Source organism: Lissotriton vulgaris, chromosome 11 (genome assembly GCF_964263255.1).
Source record: "Lissotriton vulgaris chromosome 11, aLisVul1.2, whole genome shotgun sequence".
NCBI lineage: Eukaryota > Metazoa > Chordata > Amphibia > Caudata > Salamandridae > Lissotriton > Lissotriton vulgaris.
In genome coordinates this window covers 935,356,249-935,369,530 of record NC_141699.1, presented here as the reverse complement: position 1 = coordinate 935,369,530, position 13,282 = coordinate 935,356,249, and the positions used below count along the sequence as shown (strand labels likewise).

At 42.6% G+C, this 13,282-nt stretch overlaps 1 protein-coding gene across 1 annotated transcript in view; it reads right to left on the bottom strand.

Annotated features, from left to right (window-relative positions):
* LOC147683704 (carboxypeptidase B-like) overlaps positions 1-13,282 on the bottom strand; it is a 49,282-nt gene that overhangs the window by 15,092 nt on the left and 20,908 nt on the right. The window contains exons 6-8 of the mRNA XM_086944078.1: positions 11,658-11,759; positions 7,977-8,087; positions 7,798-7,888 (exon numbers count right to left, since the gene is read on the bottom strand). Of these exons, the coding sequence (XP_086800204.1) occupies positions 7,798-7,888; positions 7,977-8,087; positions 11,658-11,759 (304 nt within the window). The remainder of the gene's footprint in view (positions 1-7,797; positions 7,889-7,976; positions 8,088-11,657; positions 11,760-13,282) is intronic.

Genomic DNA, 13,282 nt, shown 5'->3' with positions numbered 1-13,282 from the left:
TACATTGCCTCACTTCACTCCACCACCCTGGTCTGACAGAAATCGCTGCTCGCTGACCACTACACCTGTGACTGCACCGTGGTTTGGGGCACCACTCGTAAGCCACACAACACACCACCCAGTCCCACACCACAGCCTTGACCAACAGATGCTTCTACCATTAACCTGCAATGCAGCTTACACTGAGACCTGTCAGCACCCCATCGTGCACTGCCCTGCTTCGCACTGCAGCTCTGGTCTCACCAATGCTGCTGGATAACCATCACTGAGTCACAGCCTGCACTGCGACTTGAGGGAACGACACACCGCACCACTATGCTTCAAATCATAACCACAACGGTTGCCGCAACCGGCCCAGATCAACGCAGTTGCCGGGAACCAAAGGTACTGTTTACGAGTCTGCTGACACTGACGCCCGTCTGCACCGATGCGGTTGGTCGGAACTGTTGAATTCTGTTGATTTCAGCACCATGTTAGCCCCAGACTGAGCTACTAGCTTTAAGGAACTGCATTTAAAGTCCTTCTTGTTAAGTATGTATTTTACATTACTGTATGATGGTCTTTTATCGTTTTGGTCTTGTTTGCACAGATAAATATTGTATATTTTTCCAAAACTGGTGTGGTGCACTTTTGTAGTGTTTTCACTCCATTACTGTGGGTTATGTGCAAATGCTTCACACACTGCCTTTGAGGTAAGCCTGACTGGTCATGCCAAGCTACCAAGGGGATGGGCCGGGGTTATCTCAGTAGTGTATCCCCCTTATCCTGTCTAGGATGAAGGGTCCATAGTTGTACAAGACAAGAATCTGCCAACTGGAGACTCCCATTTCTAAAACCCAAAACAATGTGCGTTTAAGGTCTAGCCATAAACTATAATCCGATTCTTTCCCACCATAGAAATGATAGGAAAGTTACTCCAGCCAATCCAAACAACTGCAAGAAAAGTAGCCTACATCAAGGTATGGAAAATAATTAAGTCACTCTTGTATACCCAACTATGCCAGAATCTCTGGCATAAAGTAAAAGCAAATAAAATCTAACTGGCTGTTCGTGTTGTTGTGGGACAGCACTTTGCCCCCAGAGTAATTTTAAAAAGCGCTTAATGCCATCCTGAAAAAACATACAACTTTGCTAAAAGATAAAGAGGCCCTTGGAACTAGATCCCATGCATGGACTATCCTAGGAGAATATAAATCCCTTCAAATTCAGTCCTCCCCAGAAGATGTGTGGCCATTGCTGTAAAATGAGCTTTTTATCAGACACCGCTTTGTTTCCCTCCCAGGGGAAATGGCCTTTACAACTCAAGCTGAGCCATGGGTGCCATTTCCCTGCAAGTGTAACAATGCTTGTCTGAACCATGCCTTTGCCTGAACCACGCACTTGCGTGGTTAAGGCAGATAATGGTCTGGTGTCCGGATGGGTAGGGAGAGCAAGAGCAGGCATCAGAACAGGAAGCTGTAGCGGCAGTTAAACTAAAATCAAGAGAACTGCAGCCTCTTTTTATTGTTTTATTATAAAGCTGTTTTTAAATGAACCTTTAAAAAAAGTGGCTAGCAATGATTGTTAAACATGCATGTTTGCAGCTAACGTCTTTTTGGGCAGTACTATGGGTTTCTAAATAAAAACTTTGTTGGCAATAAATTTACTTAACCACCACTTTGGAATAACAAACTTAGAATTACACCCCAGGTTGCACCTATGGGGCCTTCCTAGGCTGAAAGTCACTTGCACTTTATCTGGTACATAAGGAGAAACTCAGATTGTCTTTTTCTATTGATTTTTGTATTTAAAATCGTATGTGCAGAATTCCATCAGCAGCTCTTGTGTTAAGCGTTTTACATCATGTGTTTTATGTTTTTTATCATGATCAAATTGTATTAACTTTTCAACGAAACAAGTTTAAAGACTATGTTGATATGCATTTTAATGGACCTAAATGTCTTAATAAAGTACAATTATAGTGGCCCCACAGTTCTTCTCCCTGTCCCACTATCACCTTCAGTCTCTCCTGCACCCCCTCCTCCTCTGACCATTACTAATTTTTGGCGGCACCCCTTGATGATATATTTCTACAATTGTTAAATCTATCGGCTGAGTTACATGACGTGAAGACACTCTCGAAAGATCTTCTCACCATGTTCAGTAATAATATTTGGCCCAGAGTATCAGGACTTAGCGATCACAAAGGGCAGTTTTTAGCCCCCACCATCTCGAAAACCTATTCCCGCTCCAAACTCGCCACCCTGCCCCAGATACCTTAAGCCCGGCCTTGCAGCTCCTGATCCTCAAGACCATCTCTCTTCCTGCTCCCCTTGGTCCACCGCTATTGTGACCCCTCCGAGGCAAATGCACCCCATCCTTCCCAACCCAAACAGAGGCCCTTCATGCAATCTGAGATGCAGCATTCCTGATCAACCTCACTAGGGTGAACATCACAATATCTTCCTCCTCGAATCCACCTCGTATCAAGAATGTATTACTAAATTGCAGATCAGCCAGTAAACACGCAGCTGATATCTTTGACCTCATCCAACATAACAATTTAGATATTATCCTCCTCACCGAAACTTGGCTAAATCCTGCTTCCACTCCTATTTTAGACCTTCTAGTGCCTCCCACTCACGATATAATCAGGCTTGACAGAAATCTGAAATTGGGTGGTGATCTTACTTGTATTTATAGGAATACTCTCTCGATCTCTCTGGTGCAGTCCTCTCCCCCCTCCTCCAGCAAATATCTTTGTCTCAGCATCTCTAATAGGAACCTACCAATCTGTAAACTTCTCACATTTTATCACCCACCGGGAGATAATCTCCCTTTCATTGAGTGGAGAAGTGTGGTTCACTGGTTAGAGGCGGCAGACCCTGACGCAGAGATCAGGCCCGGGACCTGGGTTCAATTCCCGACGCGGCAGGGTCTAGGATCAATGTCTGTGGACTCGATAATTCTCGCTTCGGCGGCTTCTCTAATCATGGGCCCCACGATGCAACTCTGGGCAATAGCTTGCTTAATCTCCACAACGGCCCCACCAGCGCTGGGATGCCTGGCTCCGCTCCTCACAGGGAGAACCAGGAAGGGTTCCACAGCCTAAGCACTGAGATACCCTCATGGGTGATTCAGCGCTATATAAATCTATAACTATAACTATTGAGCACTTAATGGATATCATCTCTAGCAATGTTGACTCTGCAATATCACAAATCTTCCTAGGGGACTTTAACCTGCACTGGTCCAAACACAATGACCCAGCGGTTTCCTGCCTTAAATCTTTTCTGAATGATCATGATCTGTCACAGCACTGTGATCAACCTACCCACACGAAAGGGGAAATCCTTGATCTCATCATCTCCAAGGAACAGACCATCTCCTTAGAATCCATATTTCTTTGCGATTGGTCTGACCATCACAGCATCTTATTCTATATTAACAGTGAGGTGATATTGAAGAAGGCTCAACCGCTTAAATCACAGATTTTGAAAAGAGATCTTAGATTAATAAATCATGACAAACTAGCTGCTCAATGTAAATCAGTCCTTGCTTCCCAAGCTGACTTGTTTGAGGTTCAATCTCTCTCGGACCACTATAATTCGAGCATCGCCAAGATCATGGACAACATTGCTCCACTCAAGTTTAAAAATACCTCATCAAAAATTTGCAAACCGTGGTACAACAAAAACTTACATTCCGAACGTCACAATCTTAGAGCAGCTGAAAGATCCTGACGTTCCAATCCTTCTTCGGATCAACTAAAACTTCTGAGAGATGTCAGAGGCCTCTACAACAAACAGATCAAGAAAGCTAAGGTTTGACCAGAAACTCTTCGAACTGGTCAAACAGCATTCTGTTTCCGCGCCAATCCTCTCTGATTCGAATGGCAATCCTCCCTCCTGCGAGGAATTTGACACTTTCTCACGGGGAAATCTCGACTCATCTCCACCGACCTCGCCTCTAAAACGGCTCTTTTGCCCCCTTCCTTAGCTGCCTCGCTCCCTGACCTGCCTGAAAAGCGTTTCGCGACCGTCGCTGATGCTAAGAACAATGCTTCATGGGGCTCCTTCTCCTCTTTTAGTGAAAAAGACATTGAAAATATTCTTGAGACTATCAACCCATCTAACCACTTCGGTGACCCGCTGCCTCCGGCCATCTTCAAAGAGATCAAGAACGCATTCATTCCCACTTGGACCAAGATTGTAAATGCCTCCTTATCTCAAGGCTTGAGTCCCGATTTCCTAAAAGCAGCTCAGGTTTCACCTGTTCTAAAAAAACTAAATGCCGACAAATCAAATTTCAATAACTTTCGTTCCATCTCCAACATCTCCACCCTAACAAAACTTCTCGAAAAATGTGTCCAATCCCAGCTCTGTGCTTCCATTGAGAATTATCAACTCTTAGACCATCATCAATCTGGTTTCAGGAGGGGTCACAGCACCGAATCGGCCCTCATACACATTTTTGATGACATCCTAAAAATGCTCAACAAAAATGAATCCTGCCTCTTGATCCTACTTGACCTCTCCTCTGCTTTCGATACGGTCTCTCATGACATTCTCCTATCTATCCTACAAAACAGAATGGGTTTCTCGGATCTGGTGCTCCGCTGGTTCTCATCCTGCCTTCTCCAAAGATCTCAAAGATTCAAGTCAAATCACTCTCTCTCTCAGCCCTCCTCAGTACTCATGGGGGTCCCCCAAGGATCCGCCCTTTCTCCTATCCTCTTCAATCTTTTCTTGAAACCTCTTACTAACCTACTTAACTCTATGAATATTCTCTTCCACATGTATGCAGATGACACAAAACTCTATCTGAAAATTTCATCCCCGGACAACATCATCTCACTAAATTCTATCCTCACGTCGACCCAAAATTGGTTAACAGAGAATCATCTCCTGCTCAACGCTTCCAAAACTGAATTCTTGCTCATCTCCCCGCCGAACCACACCTCCAAGATCGATCTCTGGTTACCTCACCTCACTACTCTCAACTGAACTTCGATCATCATAGATTCAGCCAAATTGCTTGGAGTCACAGTGGACAAGAACTTGAGTATGAAGGCTCATACCAGCAACGTTTGTAAGGGAGCAAACCACCTGATGAAAACACTCAGAATGATCAAACCCTTCTTGCCACAAAGGATTTCAAGCAGGTGGTACAAGCACTTGTCTTATCAAGGTTAGACTATGGAATTGCAACTCTCTGTGGCCTTCCTAAATACGCCTTTGCTCCACTTAGGGCCTCGCTGAACTCTGCAGCAAGACTGATTACAGGCTTCAAACGAAACTAGCACATCTCCCCAGTCCTGAAATCTCTCAACTGGCTATCCTTTGAAGCATGAATCCAGCTAAAGATTGCAATCCTGACGCACAAAGCCCTGCACTTCTATACTCCCACTTATCTAGCGCAAAAACTTGAATTATCCTGCGGGGAGAGAGCTTCCAGAAGTGCCTCAACTCTCCTCCTGAAACCTATCATCCTTAGCAAAAAGAGAACCTGTCACTGAGCCTTCTCTGGTGCTGCCCCTAAAATATGGAACTCTCTTCCCCCAGACGTACGCAGACTCACCTCGACGACGGCTTTCAAACTGGAAGCCAAGAGATTCTTAATGAGCAAATTCCTACCATAAGGGGCTACTCATAAGGTGGCTATCTCTTGGTTCCTAGCTCCATAGCACAACTAACAGTTATGGTCCATATTGTCTGCTCACTGTTGTACCTTTTATGTGTACTATTGCTGCGAATATTTCATTTAGTCTTCTCCACCAACTTATTGTAAAGCACTCTGATATCCTTCGGGATCTTGTTCGTGCTATATAAAACTTTATAAATAAATAAATACTTTACTACTACTCCAGCCAAGGGCTTGAGTGACTCCCACACCAGAATGTGAAAGAGAATGAATCTCCCCAAGAGTTGTTGGGTGAAATAGACGATGGCTTTCTCCACAGGTAAATACAAGTGTTTTCATGCTGAAAAAACAATTGCTGTGTGCTTTTACTCAGGGGCCAATTACGATTTTGGGTGGAAGCCTCCTCCTGACAGTCGGAATCCCCTCGACTGTGTTGGAACCCTTCCAACCAACTCGGGCGGTTTATATTCCCCTCGCCCGATTATGATGTTCGCAGTCAGAAGGTACACCACAGTCATTCCAAATCGGTTCTGACCGGCTCTTGAATTGTTCATGTTGGTCGGAACCACCTCATACACCCATATGGACAGCGTTTCTGTCCTCCGGATTATGATGTCGATTTTCAACAGCCTTTCTGCGTCAGCCTGTCTGACACGGAAAGGCTGTCAGAAAGTGACTTAGGGAGCTTCTAGCAGGGCTCACTTATTCCTGCAGCCTCTGTTTGTGGGCCGAGGGGGTACCTAAGGGACCCCCTGTAAAACCTTTACTGTGTGGCAGGCACCGTGGGGTGCCAGCAACAGGGTGCAGGGTTTTACACACACACCATTTACCCATAGGAGCATGGTTGTCAGGCAAAACAAGAGCTCCCATAGGAAATAATGGGAATCCGACCGAACAGTGTTCAGTCGCATCGTAATTTGGTGGGCGGAACCGCCAACCGCAAGTCGGTTGGTCCCAATTCAGAGCCAGTGTCGGTCAGAAGGCTTTCCACCAGACATTGTAGTCGCACATGTACAATTATTCCATAGGTGATTATACACAGGAGTGGCCTGTGCAGGTAAAAGTGGTGGGGGTGAACTCAACAGATGATGACGAGGGGAAATTAAATTAATAATTACCCTCGTCGTCATCTGTCAAGTCCCCCCATCTCCCTGCCCTACCACTCTTACCTGCACAGGCACCTCCTGATTATACAGTCTTAAAAAAGTCATAATAGGTCCAAGTCTATACCAGCAAGCCTGCATCTGAAGTTGGTTTTCAGTAGTACTCATTTGTGAATTGCAGAACAGTACTTTAACAATTTGTTTTCAGGAATTGAGCCTTTAGGATCCAAGAATGCCAAGTATTGCAGTCTTGTCCTGGCTGGGCGAGGGAAAAAGTGACGAAAAAAAGAGTACAGCAAACAAAAAAACGTGTGAATTGCACAGGTTTTTTGCAAATACAAAAGAATTATGTAGGGATAATGGGTACAGTGCAAAAAAGCCTTGAATGCTCAACTCTACGTGAATCAGGGAAGCATTGAGCTAATGGTTTAATTCGTACAAGATATTTTATGACTTATTCTTTAATTACAGAACAATCTGCTATAACTTCTTTAATTCCACAGCCATAGGCAAAATTGTATCATGTTTCAGCACACAAAGAATAACACACGTTGACAAAGTCAATAGGTCTAGCATTGACCACCAGCCTTTGGGCTTTTTTCTGTATTTGTTTATTTTTATCATGATTTTTGCAAAACAACAGTTAAAAGTAATAATGTTTTTGTGGTCTCAAAAAGCATTGGGACGTAAGGGAATTCCCATGGCACGTAAGGGAATTCCTTTGTGCATGGAAGTCCTCTTTAGGAATTTCTTTGTGCATGAAAGGGCAGATTGCAGGCCATCACGGTAAAGGTAGCCAATATGCTGAAGTGAGCTTACCTACTGCCCCATGCTACAGGCTGTAGTGGGCAGATGAATAATATGAATACAAAAATATTAAAACCTGTTAAAAAAGTCTTTACTTTCGCAGAGGTCTTTGTCTTCTAAGAATTAAAAATTCCCACCAGGCCAAAACATTTGATTTTTAAATTAGAAACTGATTTATGTTGCTCGAACTATTAAAGATGAAAAAAGTAAAACATATTATCTAATTTTGCATTGAAGAAAAGTTTCATTAAAAAAATATACTCACTGCACCATCCTGCATTGAAATTCCTGTTGGGGTCAGTTCCGATGCAGTTGCTGTTAGCATTCCTGGATCGAGTCTTCCTCCACATGCGGTTCTGCGGTCAAATGTTAGATGTAGGAACATTAAGTGAGGATGTTGCCCTAAAACAGGTCAGGTGTTTTCTGAAGGACGTCTATACTTACGTTAGTCCATGTGTAGGAGTAACCATCAGCATTCACAACAGGCAAGACGTAGAAGTCCAGTTTGTTAAGGAGGTTGGTCATCTGAGTATCAGATCCATACGTGCGAACAGCCTTTTTATCAAGAAAACATATTTTTTATTTTTTATTTTATATAATAGGTTTTTAGTTCAGATGAAGACAGAGTTGTATTGCTAAATACATAATAATATTGTTCCATGTAATACGAATTTAGGCCACAAATTGGGTTCACCTGCATCTGACTTACCTCTGAGTTCACTAATGGCATTGTCTCGGGTGGGTAGTGCCAGGAATATTTCTAACTATATGTTTAAGAAGTTGAAATAATTACAGCTTAATGTAGTGATATAATCTGATGTGGCATGGTGAAATGCTTCAGTAAGCCGTGGCCCGTGCAGGTACGAGCGGTGGAGCTGAGGGTCTGGGTGGAGGGGGAAACGGCCATTACAACGAAGCCTTTACAACGAAATCGTTAACCACGCATGCAGTACAACGCATGCGTGGTTAACACGAAAGCCTTTACCACGCATACCTGTACTACGAGGTTTGTAGTAAAGGTATATGTGGTAAAGGTAAAAAAAAAAAGGTGGGGCTTGGGGGGGGTCTCCCCCCCCAAAAAAGAAACTCACCTGGAGTCACGTTGGGTATCAGCGTCGTTTAAGAGAAAACGGAAAATAAACTTCCGCTTTCTCTTAACGACTATGACGTCACCACGCTAGTAATTGTGGAAAATGTTATGCGTGGTGAACGAATTCCGTTGTAACGCATGCGTGGTAAAGGCATTCGTTGCAACGGAATTCGTTGTAACGTCATATATTCGGTGGAGGGGGATTTCAACAGACAACTAGGGAAAATTAATTAATTATTTAATTTTACCTCATGGTCCTCTGTTGAATCACCCCCAACCCGACCCCACCGCTCTTACCTGCATGGGCTACGGCCGGCCTCAGTGTGTTAAAGAAATGCGTGTTTCTGAATTTTGAAGAGACTCCTACATTTTTACGATGTTTGTTGCATATTTCGCACAGCAAATATTTTTATGGCTCGATTTGTGTAAGGACCGTTAGCCCCAAGCCACGCCCATGGCTCTTATCTGGCTCAGCTCTCCCTATTAATTTGTTGGCCCATTCACCTCTATTGTGAATACCACAAGATTACAATATGCAGCAGGTCACTACACGAATACTGCACTTCTCTGACCACCACCAGGCACTTTGTTGGGAATGCCCAAAACTCAACTCACCTCTTTGCGTGGTATCTATCCATGTCTTATCTGTTTATGTGGCAGCTGCAGCCATGTTAGGGCCAGATGCACAGTCAACTAAAAGAGAGAACTACTTGGCCCGAAAATGGCCACCGTTTAAACACGAGCTGTCATGTGTTACCACCAAATGACACCACCCCTATTGCACGTGTGGCACTTACTGTGAGGGCCACTGGAATTATGTGACAGAGGAGGACAAAATTATGTGGCAGGATTTACTAAATTATACAGAAGAAAAAAGTATCAGACTGGGCTCATCATCCTGTGATTCTAGGCAAGTCGCTTCAGGCCCAAGATCACTGCCCGTGAGTACGACACCCTGAAGGCCAGGATGTACGCAGGAACCCCATCAATGGCGGGAAGATCATGCTGTGTAAATATGTTTTATATATATATAAGTGTATATATATATATGTATATATATATATATATATATATATATATATATATATATATATATATATATATATATATATATATATATATATATATATATATATATATATATATATATATATATATATATATATATATATATATATATATATATATATATATGAACTAACCACTTCCCTCCGAAAGAAAAGCGCGGAGGCCAGAGGGGAATCCTGTGGAAGCCCTTTATTTCACGGTTGCATCAATTGGCAGCAGCAAATGCCTTTCGGCTCGTCAGAGAGCCTTCCTCAGTGCTCATGCCCCAACATAAAGTCACGCATTACTCCATCAAGGCTGCTTTGCGAGTACTGCAGTCGACACTGGACTCCTCCCTTAAGAGCGTTGGCTCACCTGTTGGAAATCACGTGAGTATGAAGAGACTCCAACTCTCAGCATGCAACATGGTCTTGCTGTTGGGTTGGTGGTGTGGGGGGGGGGGAAGTAGTCTGTAAATGTCCGCTCCTATGTCCTTTGCAGTCTTGTATGGTGTGACTTTATTGTGAAGCAACCGCGTCCTCCAGAGCCCCCTCAAGTCCCCTCGGGCTGGTGGACCAAGTTGCTCGGATTCTGGCTGTGCGGGGACAGCCGTGTAGGCCCACAACGTCCTGTCGGGGTAATTACCACCTGCCGCACTCCTTCTCCTGTCACTTTGGCGGACAACGAACCTCTCGATTCCTCGAGCACAGGATACACTGCAAGCAGCGCGATGCCAGTCTGGTTCGTGTCTCTTGTCAGCAGGGCCATCCGTCTCGCGCACCTGGCTTGGCGCGAAAATATGAACTAACCACTTCGCTCAGAAAGAAAAGCGCGGAGGCCAGAAGGGAATCCTGTGGAAGCCCTTTATTTCACGGTTGCATCAGTTGGCAGCAGCAAATGCATTTCGGCTCGTCAGAGAGCCTTCCTCAGTGCTCATGCCCCAACATAAAGTCACGCATTACTCCATCAAGGCTGCTTTGCGAGTACTGCAGTCGACACTGGACTCCTCCCTTAAGAGCGTTGGCTCACCTGTTGGAAATCAAGTGAGTATGAAGAGACTCCAACTCCCAGCATGCAACATGGTCTTGCTGTTGGGTTGGTGGTGTGGGGGGGGGGGCAGTAGTCTGTAAATGTCCGCTCCAATGTCCTTTGCAGTCTTGTATGGTGTGACTTTATTGTGAAGCTACCGCGCCCTACAGAGCCCCCTCAAGCCCCCTATATATATGTATGCCCAACCTGAATAGCTTTTACCTTTCTTACTGTGTAATCTTGAGTGAATTTGTTACTTGTATACATGCAAACGTACGTACTTACTACCATTCTTATGTGAGTTTAAAGTTTGTATATTTTATGTAATTCATGTACTCTGAAGTCCTTGTGTGATGTAACTGGTTCTATTGTAAAGCTCTCTGACATCTTCAGGTAAAGTTTGCGCTATATAAAAACACATAAATAAATAAATCTATTAAATCAATTTTTTGAATCTGGGCAAGCTTCAGGGGTAGTGATATTTCTGTAGGCAGAAGATACCCATCCACATATCTTGATGCATCCCTGTGGGTTTTACAGGCAAAGGTTCAGTGCTGTTGCCACAACAGGTAGATGTGACTTGTGCTTGTTGTCTCCTTGCTTATACCAGAATCGTAAAACTAAGACAGGTAAACTCCTAGCTCATTGCTGGCTTTCTAGCATATGGCAGGCACACAGCAACAGTAAGTTAAAGCAAGTTGTATGTGAATCTTTCTACCATTGAATGACTCGTATGGAAAACATGTGGCTTGGTCATTTGTGAGGTAATAAATTCAGAGCCATAGATGTTCATAAAGACGAGTTCATGTAAATTGCACTTCCATTAAAGAAATATTGCAAAATATAATTGGAACAGGATATAGTGAATTTATACAGCGCTAGCATTTTCATGGCATTCTCATATTTTAATGTTTAAGGTTTTCATGCTGACGGTACCGAGAAGATTATAATATATTTACCTCTTTCACAAACCACTGACAGAAAGCAGGGGAAATCCACTCCCTGGCATGGAAGCCACAGTCAATAAAAATGGCTTTTTTATTGGGAGCACTTTTTCCAACCTGTTGGGTAATAAAGAAAAACATTAGAGAAGTTGTTCCAGGTATGGTCGTGACAATTCATCGTGTAAGGCACATGTCTGGGAGGTATTTACCACAGGCCTAACACAGGACTGTTAATTCTTCCTCAAAAAGTGTAATAGGTGAAACATCCACATGCAAGTCTCATATTTCTGCTGTACAGTTATGAGTCACATTTCCCAGAATAGCTACTTGCTGTAATTTTTTTTTGTAAAGAAATTGTATCCAGTTACATGTACTTGCTGTAATATTAAGGTAATAACCAGCAGCATTTACTCTAACCGGTGGTCGTAATGGAAAAACAAATAATATTGCTATTTATGCTAACATAGTAATATGATTATTTACTGTCATTTGTTCTTGGCAGCTATTCTGCAAAAGATAGTTAAAATGCTGAGGCCAAACTTTTTCATGATGTCCTTTGTTTTGTCACTGATTGAAGTCACACTCATTGATAGTCAATTGATAGTCAAACAAGTATGTCTGTAAGATAATAATGAATGTGCTCCTTTACCTTTGTATTAAACAATGGAACGAAATGTTAGTGCGAAAGCATGTTAGCAAACTGTCTGGTTTTGAAAAGCATCATGTAGAAAAAAATTACAGATGCAACTTTCCATTTCGACTAATTTTCCATTTCGACTAACTTATAGGGTACCATGGGACATTGGGCCAGATGCACGACCATTGAGTCGCAAATTGTGACGTTTTGCGACTCATAATTTTTGGCTTGCACAATGGAGTGTACAACAGTGTCTCAGACACTGAATGCGATTTCTAATGGGGTTGCTAAAGACCTTTTTAGTAATGCACAAGCAGAAGGGGAGCCTTCCCCTTTGAGAGTGGACAGCATCCCAACTCAGATTTTGGTTGCTAAGCATGGATTGGTGTCAGTACAACGCGGTTTTTTACAACGCATTCCGTTACATCGGAATTTTTACAACGCAGGATCCATTACATCGGATGCCATTACAACGCATGGCATTACATAGCAGATGCTATTACAACGCATGGCATTACATCGTAAGTATAGGTAAGTATACCTTTTAAAAAAAAATGTAATTAACTTAATTTAATTAATTTAATTTAATTAATTTAATTAAAATACATTTTAAAATAGTAATTAATTTAATTTAATAAAATAAAATCTATTTAAATTAAATTAAATTAATTAAAATAATGTATTTATTTTAATTAGTTTAATTAAAAAATGTAATTAATGTAATATAATTAATTTAATTTAATAAATATATGTTAATTAATTTATAAATGGTAAATATAATTTAATTAGCCCTAAACACAAACCTACCCCTGAACCTAAAAATACCCCTGTACCCCGAAACCCAAACCCTGCCCTAAAACCTAAAAACACCCCTGTACCCCAAAACCCAAACCCTGCCCTAAAACCTAAAAACACCCCTGTACCCCAAAACCCAAACCCTGCCCTAAAACCTAAAAACACCCCTGTACCCCAAAACCCAAACCCTGCCCTAAAACCTAAAAAC